General features: G+C 32.9%; 1 protein-coding gene and 1 long non-coding RNA gene across 2 annotated transcripts; one reads left to right on the top strand and one right to left on the bottom strand.

Annotated features, from left to right (window-relative positions):
• Positions 1–1,797: 1,797 nt before the first annotated feature.
• On the bottom strand, positions 1,798–24,469 carry LOC111504501 (uncharacterized). The gene is made up of 3 exons (XR_002722012.2): positions 24,276–24,469; positions 22,284–22,438; positions 1,798–2,019 (listed from the first exon to the last, which is right to left on the bottom strand). It is a non-coding gene; the product is annotated as an uncharacterized lncRNA (long non-coding RNA).
• Positions 16,197–17,825, top strand: LOC141484633 (uncharacterized). The gene is made up of 2 exons (XM_074179697.1): positions 16,197–16,483; positions 17,188–17,825. The coding sequence occupies exons 1-2, from the start codon at positions 16,321–16,323 to the stop codon at positions 17,823–17,825; spliced, it is 801 nt and encodes a 266-aa protein (XP_074035798.1). The 5' UTR covers positions 16,197–16,320.
• Positions 24,470–24,502: the final 33 nt, after the last annotated feature.

Here is a 24,502-nt window from a genome sequence, read left to right as displayed (position 1 = left end):
ATGTATCATGCGATTTTTAGACACATTCAAAGAATTGTATTTCAGTATGACCACCACATTGCATTTTATAAGATCGAGTGTTATATTTCATAACAAATATATAACGGCAATACATTTCACATCTATTTTTCTGAAAGAGAATCATTATCTTGCGATTTTCAGATACACTCAAGAAATTGTATTCAAGTATGACCAACCTATTCCATTTCATAAGATCGAGTGTTATATTTCATAAATGATATAAAATAACAGCAATACATTTCACATATGTTCTTCTGAAAGAGAATCATGTATCTTGCGATTTTTAGACACATTCCAAGAATTGTATTTCAGTATGACCACCACATTGCATTTTATAAGATCGAGTGTTATATTTCATAACAAATATATACCGGCAATACATTTCACATCTTTTTTTCTGAAAGAGAATCATTACCTTGCAATTTTCAGATACACTCAAGAAATTGTATTCAAGTATGAGAGTGTTATATTTCATAAATGATATAAAATAACAGCAATACATTTCACATCTATTTTTCTGAAAAAGAATTATGTATTTTACGAGTTTCAGACACATTCAAAAAAGTGTATTTCAGTATGACCCAACATATTTTTATTTCATAAGATCGAGTGTTATATTTCATAACAAATATAAAATAAGAGCAATACATTTCACAGCTATTTTTCTGAAAGAAAATCATGTATCTTGCGATTTTCAGATACACTCGGAAAGAATTACCTAAGGAAGCTCAAAATGCACTTTCGAATGATGGGAATGATGATTTCGGTACATTTGTTGCCGACGAACTTAAGAGGAGACTATGTTAAGAGTTTTAGAAAAGAAAATTGAAAATGGGAATTCAGAAACTTATTCTGGAAATTACAGACGAAGATGAAGAAATGGTTTTCCTCGTGCAATTCTCAACTGCACCATCGACAACCACACAGCAATCTTCTACGTACTGCAATCCTCAATCTAATTCAAGTCAATATTCAACTCATGCCTCATCAACTGTATGGTGTATTTATAGATGATAATGTCCCACTAAATCGAACACTGGCTGTGCAAAACGTTCTGGAGGAAGATAGAATTGAAAGGATGGATTGGCCACCGAACATCAGATAGGAATCCGATAGAACATGTTTGAAGTTATATTTCGAAAAGGTTGACAGTTCAGAACAGCTTTGAAATGCTATTTTGGAAGGGTGGAACCATGTTATCAATAACCTTATCGACAGCATAGGTGGAAGAGTGAAAGAATGCAGAAGGGTTAGGGGAGGCAATACATCCTATTGAAGAAAGTAGAACAACTACTATGTACACTTTTCATTCAATTGGATGTCTTTTTATTCATCACCTATAGGTAATTTGAAAAAGAAACTGAAATTTCAGAAATACTTACTAACGCACTCATTGATATATGATATAATTTTTTCAACAATATTGAAGTACATATATCCAAGGCCATATTTAAAATGATGTAAAGGAAACTTCCGGCTTTGAAAACTCATGGAAACGCTCAAGTGTAATGGATGAATTTTGCATTTCAAAATTTTGAATAATAACTAATTAGTTGTACAAACAGGTAAAACAATGACAAATTATCCTTTATGAATAATTTCCTTCTTAGTACAGAATCAGATTGCACACATAAGAATCCTTCTAACAACTCCCACAATAGAGGATATTAGACATGTATTAACTGTGACAATATTGGTCTTCAGAGGAATATTACAAATCCAATGCTGATCCAATACTTGACCAATATCCTTCTTCGTAGGATGTACTGACTTCCAAACAAATGCATGTACTTTTAATTCAATCAATCATTTACATGAGAAAATATGTCACACTAAGATCGATACAAAATATTTACATCAATGAAAATAGAAATTACATTTCAAATTAATCTGCATTCTTGTTATACCACCGCCTACATCATCCAGATGTGTATCTACATGTTGATGATTCATTCTGTATTATAGGCCCACAATCTCATCATTTCTTGTGCAGAAATTCTGGAAAAAAAAACAAATTTCAATTCAATTTATTACATTGTTCCTTGAGGATAATAGAATTGGAATTTTTCTTTGACCTGTTTATTTCCATAGATTCCAACAGATTCATCATTTTCCCTTTTTCGCATGTGTGAAGGATCTTTAAATTATCTTTATCTATTTCATGTTTCGAATTTTGAAAATGTTCGTTCATTAATGATTTTTTATCCGAAATGACATGTTCATGGTACCTTGTATCAAAATTTCTACCAGTTTGGCATGTATATATTGCGGGGCATTCCCCACATTCTAGTCGATATATACCAGATCTCTTCCCTTTGTCTAATTTAGGTTTGGCATTAAATAATATGTTTCCTAAATTTCCGTTGGATGTCTAGAATGTTTGTAGATTGAATTTTGAGAGATAATTTTTAATATTCTCGGAGTTTGTACCTGCATAATTGATACTAACATATTTGTGTTCTGGTCTTGTGGAAATTGAATATAGTTCTTTCATTATTCATTTTTGTTGATATTTCATTATAATGTTGTTAACTAGAGTGGTAGGTATTTTGTTATTAACTGCTATTTGTTTAATGATTGCGATTTCACTTTGGAGGTTTTGATCAGAAAGGGGTATTGTGAAAGCCCTATGTATCACTGACCTGAATGTTAGTTTTGAAAATGTTGTAATAGCCAAAACTAGTCAACAATAAAGAAATATCGTGGAAAATAGACAAAAGTGTGTTTTTGTAGTGTATCCTCAGTCCAACAAAATCGGTGTAACAAAAGATATATAAAACTGTAGCCAGACAAAAACATTCTCACAAAAAAAGAACGTACTCGACTCATTTCCCACTAAAGTAAACTTCCACATTTTTGTAGGTTACCAATAATAAACAAACAAAATTGTCCTTCCGAGACCAATTGTCTATTCAGTCAGATCTCATTGTCAAAAACTTGTCGAAATATCTTCTCTAAATTTTGAAACCTTTATTCGGAAATGGGCATGGAAATTTAAGTTTCATAAGGAATACTTTTTATTTCACTGCAAAACTTATAAATTACAAATTCGAAGCGGAGATCTCCTGGTGAGTTCTGATATTGTGAGTTCGTTCACTAATGTTTCAGTTTATAAAACCCTAAGAATTGTAAGAAATTAATTAGAAAATGATAGTATAATAAAAAATAGAACAAAACTAAACATGGAAGATATCTTGGAGGTTATGAAATTATGTACCAATAATTTTTTTTTCCCAGTTCAAAGAGGATTTTCATCAACAAGAATTTGGGATAGCAATGGGCTGGCTCATCCTTGTCACCGATTCTGAGTAACAATTTCATGGAGCATTTTGAGAAAACATATTTATTTATTTATTTAGTATACAAGCCTACAATAAAAAAAATTCAAATTTATAAATATCTTACAATTTAATCAAACTGTGTAAATATAATGAACATTTCGAGTTAGGAATCACACGTTAAAAAGTGAGACCTCCTTAGTCCTTGGCTTGGACAAGTTTCGACTTCTAAGGGTTGTCGTTCGAAGGGGTGCAACCGCTGATTATATGAAAAAAAACATATTTTGAACATATATTTGAAAGTACATTTAAAGGAAAACAAAATATACATACATGTTATAACCTATCAATCTATAGATTGATAGGTTAGATCACATTATAAAATACCAAATATAATAAGCTGTCACTAATATACTTCTTTAATGATTTCTTAAATTGATTTATTGAATTAGACTCTTTCACAAATTGTGGTATAGTTTATCAAATTCGTTTAAGCCTTTATGAAATATACTATTCATTCCATACTTGGTGTTAGTTTTAGATCATAGTCATATATAATATACATTCTTCAACTGAAAACGAGTTTAGACACTGTAACATTAATTCAATTGCTGTGTAACTGCTACATCCTAATATTAAGGGCATACCCTGATTTTCAAGATTTTGCAATTGCGTTATTTCATTTTTACCAAGTAGAAAAAGTGAGGTTGTAGAATAATCAAAATGAGGTTGTATTAGGCTTTTAAAAACAGTCAACCTAGCATACACAGACACGTTTTAACATATATGAGAGAGAAAAAGAAAAGTTATTTAGATATTTTTTTACAAATAAAATCAGCATGACTAATTAGTTTTGAATTTTTATCATCATGAAACCCAAATATTTTATTTCAGTCACAATTTCAAAGTTAACATCAATTTTTATAACAGCATTTGATCAAACAATTTGATCATACTTATAAGATGATGTCAAAATCATACAGTTTGTTTTACTGACATTTAGTTTAAGTTAATTAATAAATAAATGTTTCAGTGCTATTTAAAGACCTATTCATTTCAACAATTGCCTGATCTAAATTTTCCATGTATATAATGTGATCCAGAAATGTGGTTAATATCATTTAGATAAATAATAAAAAGCAATGGACCTAACACACTACCCTGGGGTATGCCACTCTCAATTGTAAGTTCGTCTAACAATTCTTTTCCAAATTTGGTTTTTTGTCTTCTGTTGAAGAAGTAACTGGTTCAAAAACAATACCTGATATGCAGGTCTACTAGAAATCTATTTTGCTATGGCATATTCACATATATCCCTCAATATCATAGCATGGGGTTGCAGTAATGAATTCATCAGAGTATTCGTAGCACAAAAGCGCATTGTTAGACTAATTTTCAGCATTGAACACCGAGACAGCTGTAAACCAGTATTCGTTAGGGAAAAATTATTACCGGCTCCCTCCATATACATTCTTAAATGTATAGGATTTGCTAGATCTAACATCCATGAACTAGAAACAAACGCAACGGTGCACAGTTACAACACCCGTCATGGTGATGTTTTGCGTATTCCAAGTCATAAGTCAACGAAATATAAAAAGTCCCCTTTGTATAATGCCATAAATCTGTATAATAAATTACCAGAGCAGATCAAACAAATTACCTCTGATAAAGTGTTTCATGGTAGAGTAAAGCAATTGCTGCTGCAAAAATGTTACTATAGTTGTGATGAATTCCTGGAAGATGATTTCTGTTGAGCAATGATTTTACTAATTTTTTTTTTTCCTCTTACTATTATTTAGTGTTATCTTCGACGCCTGTTCCATATTTTTACTAAGGAATTTATATACGTGTCTTGTCTATATATGTGTATGTATGTGTGTATGTTTATATATGTGGGTGTGTGTATGTGTGTATATATGCATATATGTATATACACATATATGATAAATGAAATACCTACCTATTTTATTCGTATCACACTGTTATTATGTTCTATATATATATATATATATATATATATATATATATATATATATATATATATATATATATTAATTTTAAGTTATTGACATACCATATGTACATACTGTACCTCAGTGGCAAATAAATAAATAAATAAATAAATAAATATCCCATAATACATGAATTTTTCAAGTAGAATATTTTAATAAATTGTTACAAATGCCCTTTTAAAGTCATTGCTATCAAAATACCGAATTAATTGGTTATATACAAACAGTTCCAACATTATTTCAAGAGTTGGTAGTATTGATGGCCTAAAATGTTCGGCTTCAATTGAGTTAGTTGTCCCTACAGAAACAATAGTGGAAATATTAAATTGATCAGGAAACATACCAGTTCTCAAGTGATATGTTAATTAAATTTAGTAAATAAATAAAAACTTTTAAACATACACTGAAAAAGTTCTTAATCCAAGGAGCATTTTATACTTTAGACGATTTTATTTATTTATTAAATGAGAAGATTTTAATGTTGGAAAAGGAACTGAATCGGCAAATAAATAACAAACAAACTTCAAATTATCAAGCAGAGACACAAAAAATGAACAACGGATCCAAACAAAAACCAGACTCAGAAAAAACTCTATCTCTGTTCTCAATTGCAGTAAAAAATATGAAGACCATCATTACTGGATAACAAAAACAAGCAACAACCAGAAGGAAACTCCGATACACAGGGGGTACCAAAAATAACTGTAAACAAAATGAATGCTGAATTGATACAAATACATACCAAAAAAAAATGTGAATATTACAGTAACTTAGTAAATTCAAATGAAAATACTATTGAACAGGAATGGACTACACACACACAAAAAAGAAAAATAAATTCAAAATTTGGAAGCGGAAATGGTGACGAAAATTTTTATGGAAAAGATAATCCAGACAAGAAAATATGGCTATTTATATCAAAAGTCCCAGAGTCAGTCACTGCTGAAAATATTGAGAAACAAATTCCAAGAATATAAAAGTAAAAAAACTGAAAACTCAAACTACTTACAAGGAAGGATAATCAATCGTTTATGGTGGGAGTAGAACCTCAATTCAAACAATTAGTATATGAAGAAAAGTTCTGGCCAAACAAAATCACATTTGAAATATTTAACTTCAAACGAGGACAAAATTTCTTAGATAACAACAAGAGGCAGACCCAAGATGAAGAAAGTTCTGGTCGGCAATAGTCTTTTTTATAAGTGAAACTGGAGTAACCACGTCTACATCATCAAATCCAGGAAGAATGAAAAATTTCTCAACTTTCATGCACATTAATATACAGGGAGGCTTAGCAAAAAAATGTTTTGATCTAGACATCATATTACAAAAAGAGGACGTAAGTATCTTGTGTGTCATCGAACACTGGCTCCATACCATCAACATTCAAGCAACTGTAATTCCTAATTTCCAACTATTGTCTCATTTCTCAAGAACAAAAAAAAACGGGGGTGCCTGTTTATTTTGTAGAAATGATATCATCACAGAGCTAAACATTGAGCACATAAACGTAAATACTTGATGCATTGAAGATGTATTTGAAATATGCAGTGGAAAATTAACTAGCCAAATATCACCGGGTTGTTTTTATATTTTCTCTTTATATAGACCCCAGATACCAACAATTTCAAACAATTTTTCATGCAGATGGAAATATTAATTTCCAGTTTTTACAAAAACTGTAATCAAATAATCATCTGTGGGAATTTTAATAGTAATTTCTCAGTAGAAAGTAATCAAAAACATGACCTTATGAATTTATTCAGTGAATATAATATCAAGCATTTCATAAATGTCCCCACAAGAGTAACTAAAACTTCATCAACCTGCATTGATAATTTTTTTAGTAATGTCAATTCAACTAACATTAAAGTAATTGATACTTTTCTGTCTGACCACACTTATCAAATTGGTTCGTTCAAAGTAGTCTCAACTATAAATAGTAGTATTAAATACATTTCCACACGTAATCTTCACGAATCTAACATAAATACTCTCCGAAACATACTATGAAGGGAAGCATGGATAGATATGTACTCAGCGGTAAACTTTCAAGAAAAAATATCAGCCTTTTACGAAACATTCTTATACCACTATAATGTAGTTTTCCCTAAATTAACTAAACGAACAAAAACTCGTAGAAACAATGATTTTCCCAAACGCATCAAAGATATGCACAATATGCTGTGTGAAATGAATAGACTACGAAAGGAATTAAACAACTCAAACTACACACAAAGTTACAATTCCTTTAAAAAGAATATAAAAAAATCACATCAAAATACTTGCAACAAAAGAATAATGCCCATCTTGAAATAGCTCTAATATCATGAAAGAAAGCTAGAAAATAATAACTGAAAACCATAACAAAATACATCAACCCCTATCTAACATAATAAAAACGGTTAATAATAAAAACCTACTTATTGAAAATATGGCAAATTCAATCAATAAATATTTTATAGAAAAGAATCAAAATTTTAATGCAATTCCCAACTATCATATGGAAATCAATAAATTTCACATGAACTTCTTTCTTCCTCCAACAACACCAACAGAGGTAATCACTCTAATAAAAAAAACCACATCAAAACCACCGGAAGGTATCGACGAAGTAAGTGGCAAAGTCATAAAATGTGTTGCTGGATACTTCGCTGAGCCCTTGTCCTATTTAATCAACAAATCCTTCACTGCAGGTGAGTTCCCAAATATTAAAGAATCCAAAGAAATACCAGTCTTAAAAAATAAAGGATCGGCAAGTGACTTGACCAACTATCGTCTGATCTGCATGCCACGTCACATCGCTAAAATATTTGAATCACCATATTCCGAACGATTGACTATCTTGAACGATTTCATCTACTACCGGAAATTCAAAATGGGTTCAGAAAAACTAAGTCTACCACCGGAGCCATTGGAGATGGATTGGATTTTATTTACGAGGCATTCAACGAAAAACAAAACACTACTGGTTTTTTTTATGATCTAAGTTGTGCATTTGACTTAGTAGATCACAAACTACTACTCATGAAAATGGAAGGTGTGGGGATACGAGGTAAACCACATAATTGGGCAGAATCATATCTTTCAAATCGATCTTAAACGATTATTCTTAATAATGAACGGTCCAAGTCAATCAAAACTTCTAGAGGAGTGACCCAGGGTTCGGTAGTCGGGCCTCTGTTTTTTATCATTTTTATCAGTGATATTAACAGAACATGTGGTACTCCTGATAGAATCATAGAATATACAGATGACACAAATTTTATACTAACACATCCTCAGTATGAACAACTCATGAGAACTGCAACAAAGCATCCACTGAATTTAGTAAATACTGTCAAGAAAATGGCCTAACATTGAATGCAGAAAAGACGAGATATATGCGATATCTACCAAAAAATATGACATTTGATTCAAATCCTCATTTACATATTGAAAACAAATCTATTGAAGTTGCTGATAAAATGAAATTCCTGGTAGTGTTGCCCAAATTCAGTCTTGGTCTTGCAGTCTTGGTCTTGTTCTTGCGTTTTTGCAAGACCAAGACCAAGAACAAGACCGCGTATTTTTAGCAAGACCAAGACCAAGACTGACCGTGCAAGACTTGAGCAAGAACAAGACATAGCCTGCAAGACTCTTGCGTCTTGCAGCTAGGACTTAGCGCTATTTCACTGAGTAGTTAGGTGTAACAGTTCGGTGTATAGGTAGGTACGCTTAGAAATTCTATGAGACGCAAAAAACTGTATCAAAGAATAGGTATGAAAAACTGGACCTATCTATTAAAATCAAACTGAGTGCATGCATAGTTATGTTTTAACCATCGGCACTTTGATAATGCGGCTTCAAAGGTTTTGTACTTACTTCTCAAAGAAATTTGCCGCTTTTCGGAAGTACATGGTTACGATACACGCGCCGGCGGCTTCTTTTGAAATCTAAAACAATCGTTGCCGCCACGCCGAAATCATAACATTTGACACTATTTGATTGCCGCCATAGGGCGTAGGCGTAGGTATACTCGTGTAAAATAATTTCGAATTTTAAGAGTACCTACAGGTGTTCCAAAGAATAAATAAGTTTCAGAGTGCTTAGAATGAAAATGAATACATTATACTGATCACGCAAGTAGTATTATGATTGGGATAAAATGGTAAGGATAGGTAGTAGATGTCAAATTAATTCATTCTAGTAAGTATATATTATAATATTGATTACTTATATGGTTTTAAACTAATTACTTAGGTACTATTATTGTACATTTAGTCATTATATTTCTTAAGTTTTTACAAGAAAAAATAGCAAAAAAGTGTTCAAATATCACCCCGCACCCGTTTAATAAATATTGTAGCCACTTTTAAATATACTTGAAACGTGTAAAAAAATTCTACAAAACTAATAAAATAATATAAAAAGCGTAGGTACTTACCTACTAATAAAATAAAAAGCCTGCGATAAGAGTTTTGTATTACTTACCAGCCCGAATATCTCTGAGAGAGATGATGAGAGTAAGTATTTACTAGCTGTGCCCGCGACTTCGTCCACGAGGAATAGTAACTTTGGAGGTATAGTGACGTTCAGGACTTATTTATTTATTTTAAAACTTCTGTCATCAAACATACAAACGAACTCTTCAGCTTTATAATATTAGTATAGATGTACGCCAAAACATTCACTTATATGTAAAGAATAGTGATTTTCACTAATTCTTTTCTATATATTTTATTCACGCGTCGCGTCTGTACAAGTAGGTAATATTTAGTGTGTGTTTGTACGCCGCACGCGGCATTATTTGATTTGCGGCGGCATCCTTTTCATAGAGCCGGCACGTGGCGAGGCGGCGCGGTAGAAAGCAAGGAAACGTACTATAAATAAAGGAATTATTTTAATTCCAGTCATTTCCAATTGAGCTGTGCTTCGAGTCTAACTTAATAATTGTTTTTACTAATTCTTGTTGTTTTCTAAAAACGTATCACTTGTACAATTTAATATGAGTGACGAAGATTCAAATTATTCGAGTCCGAGTAACGAGAGTTTGAGTCACAGATCTAAAAGACCCAAAAGCAAATTTGAAGAGTTTTTCGAAATAATTCATGCATCCCAAACTGCCTTCTGTAAATTGTGCCAACATAAAAAGATTGAAATAAAAATGAAAAACAGAAACACTTCAGGCTTAAGGAAACATCTAATATCTTTCCACAAAAAGGAATCAGAAATATTTCTTCCTGTTAAACCAAAATTAAGTGGAGATATCACAAGCTTTTTAGTAACCGCTGGAAGAAGTGGACAGGTAAGAATATTTTTTCAACTCTGCATAGCTATTCATGCGATACTTTCAAAAACGCCATTAACTTACGTAAGTATTTTTGAGTTAGTGGTGTTTTCATCTAGGGGTGCGACATATTAAGTATGTAATTATCGTCTTAAATATTTTTTATAAACACCCATATTTTCATTTAATCGGCCAGTAACAACTAAGTACTTTATTTTGGTAAATTACAGTACAGTGCAACCTTAATATAACAAATATCAATTTAACGATTTTCTCGATTTAACAACAACATACCTCCTCCTCTTATATGCTCAAACCTTGTATGTTTTAAATAATAACACAAGATTTATTGTTTTGTTTCAGTCGGAAAACAGCAGTGACAACATCACGACAGCTACAGTTGATTGGGTGGTGAAAAAATATCTTCCCTTCTCATTTTTCGATGACGAAGCTACACAAGTATATTTTCGACGTATTTGCATTTGCCCTAATATGGTGTTTCCTAAAAGGTCTACACTTAGAAGGAAAGTCAAAGAGCGATTTGAAGAGCTCCAATTGAATCTCAAGGAACGACTTCAACAATTATCATCTAAAATGTCTTTTACCATTGATGGGTGGACGTCAATTGCTGGTAGGAGTTACTACGGGGTTACTATTCATTATATAGACAACGAATGGAAGTATCAATCTGTAGTTCTTGATTTTATACCATCACGCGGTCGACATACTGGGGAAGATATTGCAACGATTTTCCATGAATGTTTATTGGAATATGGCATAATTGATAAAATACAAGGTATCACGGTCGACAACGCAACTGCAAATACCAAATTTATGTATGAACTGGGCAAACAGCTGCCGCCACACTTTGATTCAGACAATCAACATTTCCGGTGCTTTGCTCACATTTTAAACCTTGGTGTACAAGATTTATTAAAGACCTTAGCATTACACTGTGAGTCTGACACTAACGCGCAAGATCAGCAGTACGAAGACTATGCAGACGAAACTGAGGATGAGGAAGATGAAGAATCTGCACCAAATATTGCTGACTCGCGTACATCTGTAACAAAGTTACGCAGTGTTTCCAGTAAAATAAAAAGAAGTGAGATAGTGAAGAAGAAGTTTCAGTCTGCTTGTGAAGCAGCTGGCGTGCCATCAAATCTAAATGCCATTCTTGACTGTCCAACGAGATGGAATTCCACACATGATATGATTGGATTTGGTTTAAAAGTGAGAGCGGGCATTGACATATTGTGCAGTTCTGTCACCGAATTAAATGATTTTCAAATCACAGCTAATGAATGGCAGGTACTCGAAAAATTACATAAATTTCTAATAAACTTTAAACTTTTAAGTACAAAACTTGGTGGAGACAAATATGTTACATTACCGCTAGTCATTGTATCATTCAATCTTTTGCTAGATAAAATTGAATCTATGGTAAAACAGTTAGATGAGAAACCTAATCGATCTGAAGTGGATGAAAGGCTCATTCTAGCTTTCCAAGCAGCTCGAGACAAAATGCTTAAACATTACAAAAAGAGCAACTGGATTTATTGTACTTCTTTAATTTTAGACCCAAGGCATAAGGCTCAGACTTTTGACCTGACAATGTGGGGGAAGCAACTTAAAACAGAAAGTCTGCGCAAGTTCAATGAACTTTATGAAGAATATAAAAATCTACACTCACTGAACAAATCTCTGGAATTACCAGAAAAAGAAAATAAAGTATGTGATGAAGATGAAGACGTAATAGACTTTGATAAACTCTATGAATGTCCCTCGACGTCATCTGGATCTTGTCTTCAAGGCTTAGTGATAGACGAGTTGGAGGAGTACCTGAGAAAACCAAGAACTGCCAGCTCGGAAGACATTTTAGATTGGTGGAGGACGCATGAGACAGAGTATCCGATTTTATCGAAAATGGCCCGTGATTTTCTCTCAATACCTGCAACTTCAGTACCTGCTGAGAGGTTATTTTCTAAAGCATCATTAGTAATTAGAAAACATAGAAATAGGTTAAATGATGAGTCAGCCAGATGGTTACTTTGTATTAATTGTTGGTCAAAAAAATTGATATAAAGTATCATAACCTAATGATAAAGCTGTTGATTAGTGTTGTATTTTATTTTTTGTTCAAATAAATGATAAATCGTAAAACTCTTTTATTAAATTTCTTATAAGTTGAGGGTTCAATCTCTTTTTAGACAGATAAGTATTGTTCTTTAAAATACAGTCAAGTTATTGTAATTAATTTGTTTTTTTACATGTTTTAGCAAATGTAAGCTTATAAATCATAAATGTTTATTAAGAAACAGTTACTTCCATGGAAAACGACATATAGGTCAGTTAATTTTTCGAATTTCTTATTAAATCTTCAGTTATTTGTTAATCTGCTTGATCTTTACTATGGCTATGTTAATTCAAGCTCACAATGTTCCAATTCTAATACGTTTTTTTAAGATTTAAAGTAAACTTTAATAAATAGTAATAGACTAATAGGTAATTGCAAGACTTGCAAGACTCTTGCTGCAAGACCAAGACCAAGACCAAGACTGGGAGCGCAAGACCAAGACCAAGACCAAGACCAGGTGTATTGGCGCAAGACCAAGACCAAGACTGGCTAAGTCTCGTCTTGTTCTTGCATTTGGGCAACACTAATTCCTGGTGGTAACATTAGATCTAAAGCTCACTTGGGAAACACACGTGAACATTAAAAAAAAACGCTGATTTACACTCTTATAATACACGAAACAAATAAAACATTCACCAACCTTTTTCACGCTTAGAAAATGCCCAACATGCTCCCAAACACATAGGAGTTAAATGCTATAACAAGTTCGGTGACATATTGGATACAGACATAACTCTAGAGTCAAAAAACATTTTAAACTTCAAGAACAAACTTAAAACATTTTTAGCAAGTCATGCTTTTTATGACATAAATGATTTTTTAAATTTTAGATGTAATGTAGATTGAATGTATTAGTGTAAGTATAGTGTAAGTCTCGAATTATCTTAAAGTGCACCCTTTGTATTTTAAACTGTTTGACTAGTCTGATAAATTTATGTAATTTTAAATATGTGGGTTTTACGATGAATAAAATTAATGTTAATGTTAACTGTTTATGTTCAATATTATACCTGACTTGTTTCAAGTTTACATCACCAAGAATGAATTGAACTGATTTTGCATATTCATTTCCATTTTCAATAGGCTGGCTATACCATACACAAGAAACTCTTTTGAAGATTTTTCCATGGTGCCCTGTTTATTTTTTTCTCAGTAATGTATATATTAATTAAAATAAACTTTATTATTATTATATTTGAAACTTGAATAACAGGGCATTAAACAAAGTAATGCAATTGTAATAAGGGCATTTTTGTATGTTGTTTTGAATTTTAGAATTTGTTACTGTTAAACTTCACTCTTCCATATGAGGAATCCATATTCAGAGGAATCGGGCAAATTACAGATATGCAGTTGGTTAATACCTCGTCCATTAGATGGAGTAACATTTTGTGATGTTCGCTCCAACTTCGCATGAGGAATGAAATACTCTGAAAGAATTCCGATTTTCAATTGTGGAATATCAGTGACTTTAGGTCGATGATGGTCACTATCTTGCACTGACGAATGGCTAACGAGCCCGAAACCGGTACGCAAGTGTGCCCGTTCCAAAATTGAAGGTCGACTCTTTCAGTTGTATTGCAAATTGCATAAGCAGGAAATTTTCTGTGAAGATTCCTGAACTGACGCCTGCCGGATATAATCCAACGCCCTTCGTGGTATTAGCCAGGTGAGTAGTTGTTTTCTGATAGGCGTCAGTCCATTCAACTTTCTGTGTAGGTATATCGAGACTGTCTTGAACATTTAAAGTTCATTTCTTTAGATTTCTTCCATATGAGTTTTCAAAAAAGTTATTCACCATATTTAATGTTGAAAAGTAGAGGAATAACTCTTTTTTTGGCTATGAAAACCCTATGCCAGTCAGTTGCATGACCCCAATACACTATATTGTATGACAAGGCATGGAATAAATGTACTAACCCATTCTCATTATGACTACTCTAACCCGTTACTTGATGACAATTAATACCACTGTCCATGACAATAATTATAGAATTTTCACAATAAATCTCATTTGAAACGCGTTTCGCTACAGTAGTTTCATCAGTTACTGGTACGTCAAACTATTCTACATTATCTTTTAATATAACTTGAAGAAAACAGGTACAATATTGGCATTTTATGTCAAAACTAGATTAGATAAATGGTTAATTCTGGCAAAACAGCTAGATTCAAAAAGAACAATTTTTTGTGTTACAATAAAATAATACTAATAAAAATAACACTAACAACTACAAAACACTTACATATAAAGGAAAATCATCAGATAAAATGAAAAACCACCAACAAAAGACAACATTAACACAGCATATAACACTTATATCTCCTTGGGTAAACATATAAAGAGCAAGTCGAAGCAGGATAAGTATAACAAGTCAGGGGTCTACAAACCAACAGGTGGATCATGCCCAAAAGTTTATACCGGAGGAACTTCAAGAAATTTAAAACGAGAATTGCAAAACATAAAAAAGTTTTGAACTAAAGCAAATAATTCTACCTATGCTTGCCACCTTTTACAGAATAACGACGATTTCAAAATAGACTATGACACATTACATACAAGAAATAAAGTACAGAAATTAAACCTGCCTGCCATTATTGCATTTATTCTCATAAAATAGTCAATAGTTAACATATTTACACAACAAATGTTTCAATAAAAATGATGGTGTAGATATTAACGGTGATTTATAAATCTACCTATTTTGCCAGAATTAATCATTAATCATTTTTCATCACCTACTGTTATGTAAAAGATATTGTAGAATAGTTTGATGTACCAGAAGCTGATAGAGGTACCGCGTAGTGTGAAGCGTTTTAAATGAAATGTATTAGGAAAAATTTTCAATTACTAACCCTTTCCCGTTAATAAAAATAATTTTTTATTTATTGAAGATTAGCCTATATTTCCTATTACTTCATGAACAAGAGCTGAATCACCCCAGAATACTAGGCCAGAGCTCAATAAGGAATCAGCAAGTCAATGTTTAATACTTTTTTAAGAATATCTGAAGTGACAGTGCCATGAAGTTGTCGAATGACAAAACAAACACTGATTAATTTGGATGCTAGATTGTTTATATGATTTTTTTAGGTGAGTTTATGATCTACATGAATTCTAAGAAACTAATGATTTATCCTCATTAATAGTCTGTATTATTGGTTTCTGGATTATGCAACTCCCATCAAAATCTTCATGTGACCATTGAAATGGGAACAATAAATTGCCATTAGCAGTTTGAGGGTCAGTACTGTAGTACGCGGTCCGGCTCCACATGGAACCAGAGCTTTAGAGGTCGACGTCCGGAAGTGACAGAGAACAAAAGGTCTTGTCAGTCTGATCCTGGGGTTCTATCAGAGACCTGTCTCCCGACCACAGATAAAAAAATCAAATAAAGAAACATAACATGGCGCAGTCGAAGTAATCAACGTTCCTAAAAGTAGTATCTACAATCATCCACAACTAAAAACAAAAGTCTGAGGATTTAGACATAAAGTTGGGGTAAGAATCATTAAGAAAAATTCTTAACCTCAATATTGAAAGGAAGCACGCCGCCTCCACAAGTACCGAGACGAGTTTGGCCCCCGAAACTGTCAATAATGGATTTTAGAGGAGTCCCTCCGATGGCAATGAACGGCAACCTATCGGAAAACTGGAAATTTTGGCGACAACGATTCGAAACATATTTGGCCGCCACGGAAATCAATAAGAAAGAGGAGAAGACGCAATGTGCACAACTTTTAACACTGATAGGCGATGAAGGTATGAGAATTTTCAATACTTTCGATTTTGCCGAAGGCGAGAAAGATGAAATAACCATTTTACTTACCAAATTTAACGAATACTTCAACCCAAAACGTAACCTCACGTACGAAAGACATAAATTCCTAACAGCCAAACAGCTGGAAGGACAGACTATAGAACAATACATCACAAGTTTAAAGAATTTGTCTCTCTCTTGTGAGTTAGAACAATTGAGAGAAAGTCTAGTTAAAGACATCCTAATCTGTGGGATTAAGTCAGACCACCTGAGGGAAAAATTACTCCAGTCCGATTGTGAGAAGCTGGACGATGCAATCAAAATCTGCATAACAAGCGAGAGCGTGAGGGAGAAGAACAAAATAATATCAAATGCAGCAAGGGATATTATTCAGCAGAACAGGGAGAGGATCAAGTGAAAAGGTCAACCCCTAATAAAAATGGGTTTAATGGACATACCAAAACCAGTTATTCTAACTTTAACAATTTTAAATCTAATAATAAGCACAAGTTACAATGCCAAAAATGTTCTTATAGGCATATTAAGGGTAAATGTCCAGCATACGGTAAAGTATATACAAGATGCCAAGGTTATAACCATTTTAGTTCATGTTGTCGAAGTTCGAAAAACAAAAATTTCAAAAAACCGGTTTATACTATAGATAACAACTCAGACATGTCAGTTGCCTCAAATTTTATTTTTTTAGATAAGATCAATGCAGTAGATGGCCAGGGCAACAACTGTGGGGAGTCATGGGCAGCAGAATTATTGATTGAGAATAAACCAGTCACTATGAAGCTGGATACAGGGGCTATGGTCAATGTCATCCCTGAGAACGTTCTCAAAAAGATAAAGTTCAACTTTAGGAAAATACAAAAAACTGAGGTAAAACTCAATTCGTATACTAATAATGAGCTCAAAGTCCTAGGTGAATGTTACTTAAATGTAAGGTACAAAAATGAGAATTTTGATTTATTTTTTGTAGTCAAAACGGATAGTTGTCCAATTTTAGGTTTGGACTCTTGTGTACAACTCAATTTAATCCAAAGAGTAAATGACATCGAATCAGCTGATAGCACTTTTTGTCTGATAAACAAATATGAACATATCTTCAAGGGTATCGGTTGTCTCAATAAACCTTATAAAATAGAACTGAAGGAAAATGCAAAGCCAGTAGTGCATGCCACCAGAGCAGTACCTTTTGCCATTCAAAAGGATCTTAAAAAAGCACTAGATAACCTAGAGCAGGAAGGAATTATTGAAAAAACTATTGAGGGGGCTGAGTGGGTTCACCCATTGGTAATAGTTAGAAAAAAAAAACAGGACAACTTAGATTATGTATAGATCCGAAGGACCTTAACGTCCAAGTAAAAAGACATTATTTAAAGCTTCCTACCCTGGAGACTCTGACGGAAGAGTTCGCAGGTTGTCAATATTTTAGTACGCTCGACTGCACACAAGGGTTCTTGCAGGTACCCTTAGATGTAGAGAGCTCCAAAATTTGTACGTTTGGCACAATCTTTGGACGATATTGTTTCAAAAGATTACCCTATGGACTCACAAGTGCTCCAGAGGTTTTTCAGGAGCGAATGGAGGAGATTTTTGGGGATATGAGGGGAGTCAAAGTCTTTTTCGATGATTTGATAGTGGGAGCTGCAAATAAAAAGGATCATGACAACAAACTTAAAGAAATTTTCCAAAGAGCAGAAAAATGCAATTTGCGATTTAACTTTGACAAATGTAAATTTGGGTTAAACGAAGTAAAATACATGGGAGTGAAAATTTCTAAAGAAGGGCTTAAACCAGATGAGTCAAAGATGGAAGCCTTAAAAAATATGCCTCAACCAGAAGACATAACAGGAATCCAAAGATTCCTAGGGGTACTAACGTACCTGGGCTGCTTTATACCTAATCTTAGTGAAAAGACAGCGCCCCTTAGGGAAGTAATCAAAAAAGGAACTGTATTCCAGTGGGGGGAAACACAGGAAAAAGCTTTCATAGAACTGAAAAATATCCTAGGCAAAAGTCCATGTCTAAGACATTTTGACATTAAGAAAGAAGTAATGATATCAGTGGACAGCTCTAAAAGTGGTATGGGCGCGGTACTCTTGCAGGAAGGCACCCCGTGTGCACATGCGTCCAGAGCACTCACAGAAACACAAAAACGTTATTCGCAAATAGAAAAGGAGTTGCTAGCGGTTTGGTTTGGTGTCACACATTTCTCTCAGTATGTTCTGTTCTCAAAACGTTTTACGGTAGAAACAGATCATAGACCTTTACTGAGTATCATAAAAAAACCTATAAATTCTTGTCCTCCTAGACTACAGAGAATCATGGTTCAACTGCGTAAGTATGATTTCGACTTGATTTACAAACCAGGGAAAAACCTAGTTCTTGCAGATGCACTCTCAAGAGCGTATGAGAACAAGATTTTCGATGAAAACATCGATTTTGAAATGGAGGCTCAAGTATGTTTAGTTGAAATGAATCTGAATGCCACTAAAGAAAAAAGAAAGGAAATATTAAGGCAGACAGAGAGAGATAATGTTTTGCAAACCTTAAAAAACCAAATTTTGAAAGGGTGGCCCAATAAAATAGATAAGGTACCCGATTGTATAAAAGTATTTTATAAATTTAAACATGAAATTACGGAAGCTAAAGGCTTGCTATACAGAGACGCTAGATTAATAGTTCCATTGAGTTTAAGGAAGGAAATTCTTAGTAAATTACATTGTAACAGTCACCAGGGCATAAAAAGAACTATAGAGAGAGCAAATTTATCATTTTATTGGCCAGGTATGAATAGGCAAATTCAAGATACGATTTTGGCCTGTAACACCTGTTTAACATTTTCAAACTCACTTCAACCTGAGCCCATGATCCCCCACGAAGTTGAAAAATTGCCGTGGGCAAAAATAGCATGCCATTTATTTCATCTTGAGGGACAAGTTTACTTGATAGTAGTAGATTACTATAGCAAATTTTTTGATGTGGTTAATCTGAGATGTGATCTTACTGCAGAAAATGTTATAAGAAGTCTTAAGTCTGTTTTTTTTAGACAAGGAATACCCAAAAAAGTAATGACAGACAATGGTCCGGAGTTTTCAAATCATAAATTTAGAGAGTTTTCCACTCAGTGGGAATTCGAACACATAGTATCATCTCCTCGATATCCACAGAGCAATGGGCAAATAGAGAGGTTTGTCCAAACAATCGAAAAAACACTCAAAAAAGCAATTTTCGATAATCAAGATCCCTATTTAGCTTTTTTAAATTTGAGAAATACACCAGTGGATGGAAAACATTCTCCAGCAGTCATTTTATATAATAGACAGCTCAGAGACTTATTACCTAACGTCAATAAAAAATTTATTGAAAACAATTTTGATAGAAAGTCTTATAACAAATATATAGACCATTATCAGCAAAACCAAAAACAGACTTACGACAGAAAAACGAAATCACTATCAAAGCTAAAAAACAATACTCTCATTAAAGTTCAACTTAAACCAGGTGACATCTGGAAAGACGGAAGAGTAATAAAAAAAGTCGGGATAAGAGCATATAAAATCCAACTTGATAGTGGTTCAGTTCTAGTAAGGAATAGAAAATTCATTAAAGACTGTAGTTTTCTAGTGGACAGGGAAAATTCAATCCAAGAGCAAAAAGTTCCACCTGTTTCCGCACAAAACATGGATTTTGAACAGTGTAAAAACTTTGTTGAAGTTTGGGATAACAAAGAAACGGAGGAACTTTTAGACATCTTGCCGGAAACAAAAAATAGAGTAAGGAATGACAATGTTTCTGAATGTACTTCAAAATCTGATAATGTAAGTAGTAGTATTAGTTTTGACCAACCTAACTCAGGTAATAGTAACCTTAAAAATTGTAATAATTTTGAAAATTGTCAAGAAAACCAGGAATAGTTTCCTGACAAGACTGTAAACGACAAGGGAATAGCATCACCCAACTCATCTTCCTTTACTCAAGTTACTCGCGCGGGTAGAATCATTAAAAAACCTAGTAGGTTTTCAGATTACATCAGTTCACAAGACATTGATAGCCTAAGCAGGCCTTCTCAAAAAATTATGATTTAGCCATACATATTGTATAAGAATAATTTCCATTTTATTAAAAGGAGGTAAGAATGTAGCTCATTAAACAAAATCTATAATGAGTCACAAATAAAAATAAAAAATGGTGCAACAGGAGCAAAGACAAGTTATTTATGTAGTTTTGTAACAAATGTATGTCCTTAACTGTAAATGGTACACAGGTACTTAATATTTTTCGAGACGGCCATCAAGATCTTCAAAAAGCCCTTTGGCATTAGGGAAAGGTGAAAGTAAATTACAAAACAAAATTAAAACCATATGAATAACGTTAACTAGTAAGTGTAACGAACAATTGTATTTATTTGCACACAGAGATTAAATCGTAATCAATATTCAACTGAAGGAAGAAAACAGTTTCTTTAACAATTGTTTAAGAGTACAAACATTGATTGTGTTCATTAGTAGCTTTTCCAAAATAAAAAGGGAGATGTAGTACGCGGTCGGCTCCACATGGTACCAGAGCTTTAGAGGTCGACGTCCGGAAGTGACAGAGAACAAAAGGTCTTGTCAGTCTGATCCTGGGGTTCTATGAGACACCTGTCTCCCGAGGTCAGATGGAAAACGAAATAAAGAAACATAACAAGTACCAGCTTATTTTTCTCAAACAATTTTTCTATTTAGAGACTGATACCTTGAGAACCGAAATGGAAGATGGATAGAAAAGTTGCAATTATTGTTAAACTTCTGCATATTAAACAACATCGAAAAACCTCACTGGAAAAATTAGAAGTTTGTGATATCAACACAGTTCAGAAACTTGGGAAGTTTTCAGGAATCAGCTGAGGTACACAGTGAGAGTAAAAATTGCTTCCATTCGAGTGACTATCACAGCCGTTAGAAAAAAATAATAGTTAATATGATAACAATCAAATAACCAAAACTCAGAATAATTGAAAATAGGTTTAATTTCACGATAAAATATTAACATTACCAATTAACGATTTGCTACAAAAAATACAGGTACCCATTTGATTTTTCATTATGAAAGTATAAAAAAAAATTGCAATAGAAAAGTGTCAACACATCTCTAGTATTGACGCAAATAAAGATACAGTAAAAACTAGAATTTTAACCTATGTTACCGTATAGAAATCCTCATACACCGACTCAAAATTGAATAGAACTGTATATTTTTCCAAAATGTTTTAATCATGCTACAAGAGTTGTATTATTATCCTTAACTATTTATTATTGATTTCAGGACCTTCAAATTCAATGGTGTATATTCCATGGAACAATTTGATCTGACCAATATGAGATATGTTTTTTTGTTGACCAGCTTGCTTGATCCAAGGATGTTACAAATCAAAATGTGAGTCTTTGTAAAAATCAAATTTTTTGCAGAATTTCAAAATTATTGAAAAAATTACTGATTAGAACTAAAAGAGGCAATTCAACAGTAAATTTCTCGATACAACTGAAAATTTTTCCAGATTCTTCAAAAATATTACTTGCTATCTTGGTTAATACAAGTGAGCCCGAATATTAAACTCAGCACTGAAGCTGTTTGGTTATATAGTTGCGGAGTAATGTACAAAACATTTTTATTTTCAACCATTTCAAATGCTTTTGTTGAATTTTCCTCTTCATATTCATAACTCAACCCATACCTCACAAAATTCTACAGATTTAAATTCAATTTTCTAGGAGAATAGCTTACATAACTGACAAATTAATAATTAGTTACCTTCTGCAATTGAAGAATATGCAACGATTCCATTGATGGGCTAATTAATGGACAGCTCTCCAATTACAACTAACTGCGCTATGAATCAATCCATTCATCCCCATCAGAATGTAAGCAGTACACAGCTCTATCTTCAAATTTGAGAAGCCAGTTACCTGAAAAACAATATTGAACATAAATATATTGATCAAAATCAATATGACTGATACATTCGACTTCATGAACGTTGAGTGGAAGAACAGTTTTTTGTAGAGTCCTGATTGTAAGTATATACAAACCACCTAAAATATTTTTGAGATTAGAGCTACACCTTGTAAATATAAATATTTTTAGTCATATGTAGCCACTAATTTATTAAGAGTACATGTAGTGAATGCCTGAAAGCAAAAGAAATCCAATCTAATTTGTATCTAAAAAAGTTGATTCCAAAAACTGGGCAATTTTCAAATTCAACACTCTGTGTGTAGAAAATCAACCATGGGATTGGTTGGGGCCATTGATACTTTTGATTTCCAGATCGAGTACAACGCATACCAAACTTTCATAAATTTTGAACAGTCGCCACTTTACACAACCAAAGTAAGGGGTTCTTTTTGTCTGTGCACTCTTATTTCAGAAAGTGCTCAAGCGATTAGTTGTGCCTTTCACTAAAATATTGTGACAAACTTCAGTTCATATTTAGTGTTTGATTTATTTCAATCGACATATAAATAAAAAAGTTATGCCAATTTACAAAATCACATCAAACATTTATTAAAAACAAATCTCTAATGGGTTTTACTGAAACGCTGTTTATAATTTGTGAAAATGGTTTTCTTATTAATCGAATATAGGCAAATTAATTCAACATTTTGCTATTGAAAAAATTATGAAAATCCAACACACTGAATTAGTAAGCATGATGACATTTCTTCTTATGAAGACGCCATCTGTCGGATAGACAAAAGACTGAATCCACAAATATAGAAGATAAAAGAGGCCACCCAAGGCAGTAAAGTTGCAAAACTGAGCTTCAACATTCAACTGCAAGACAAGATTCTTCCTCGTTCACTTCAAGGCATCTGGTTGAAACTAGAGTTCAAAAACAAAGCATTCACGATCCAACCTCAGACATTGCTGTTTTGACCAGCATGTATATCAGTGGTGTTGGGAGTGAAACACGAAATCATTTCTAGACTGAACACTTCTTTAAAGACAAACCTGAATAAGTAAGGTGAACCCATCTCCCTTTTCTTTCACAAATGCTCTGTTTTTCTATTCAGGTGCAAACTAGTTACCTTACAATTAAAGACAGAAGACGAATCTTGCTCAGCGATCAATGTCGAAACTTTGCTTCACAAGTGACCGACTTGACGAGTATTATTCATTTTAGTTTTCTGGGTCTTTTTATTTGTTCCTCAAATCTTATGTCGTGATCGTTTAAAAATCCAGTTAAATATAAATGTATAAAACAGATTTTCTTTCGAAAACAAAAAGTAGTTTAATGGAATGGATAAAATATAACCAAAAGATCATTTTTGATTTTCAAAAACACATCTTTTCAAATACTCTGCATCTTTGAAAGCAAATGAGAAATGAATACAATTCAACTTTTTTCTTCTTGGTACAGGAACATGTTTTTTTGAAAAATGCATAGTTGAAACCAAAAAAAAATGCTGCCTTTTGTATAAAAAATCAAATACAATCTCTAGTTACTGAAAAAGACACCCCATCTTACCTCTGGGTAAAATTCCTTTGTTTGAAGTTGCTGTAAAATTTCACAAAAGATTTTGTGATCTTCCAGAAGAAACAGTGATCCCATTGCATATACTCTATTTACACTTATCAAAAAAAAATGAAAGGGGAATCTTGAATATGAAATTTAGTTTGGAAGTCATAATGCTGTTTCACGGAAAATCAAAAAATTAAATGTCTGCAATGCAATATGCATACCATCGACATAACCATGTCGTTGATGCATACCTAGTTACTGAAAAAAAGACCTCATCTTACCTCAGGATAAAATTCCATTGTTGAAGTTGCTGTGAAATTTCACAAAAGAACTTGTGACCTTCCAAAATAAGCATTGATCTCAATTCTATTTACACTTATCAAAAAAATGAAAGAACGGGAATCTTGAATATGAAATTTAATTTAGAACTCTTAGTGCACTTTTAGGAAAACTCAATAACTAAAATGTCTGCAATGAATGCATATGCAATATGCAAACGTGGCACAGA

This window comes from Leptinotarsa decemlineata, unplaced genomic scaffold (genome assembly GCF_025532065.1).
Source record: "Leptinotarsa decemlineata unplaced genomic scaffold, Ldec_3_MD MMD2_P_RNA_scaffold_14, whole genome shotgun sequence".
NCBI classification, from domain to species: Eukaryota; Metazoa; Arthropoda; class Insecta; order Coleoptera; family Chrysomelidae; genus Leptinotarsa; species Leptinotarsa decemlineata.
This window is presented reverse-complemented; position numbering and strand designations above follow the sequence as displayed.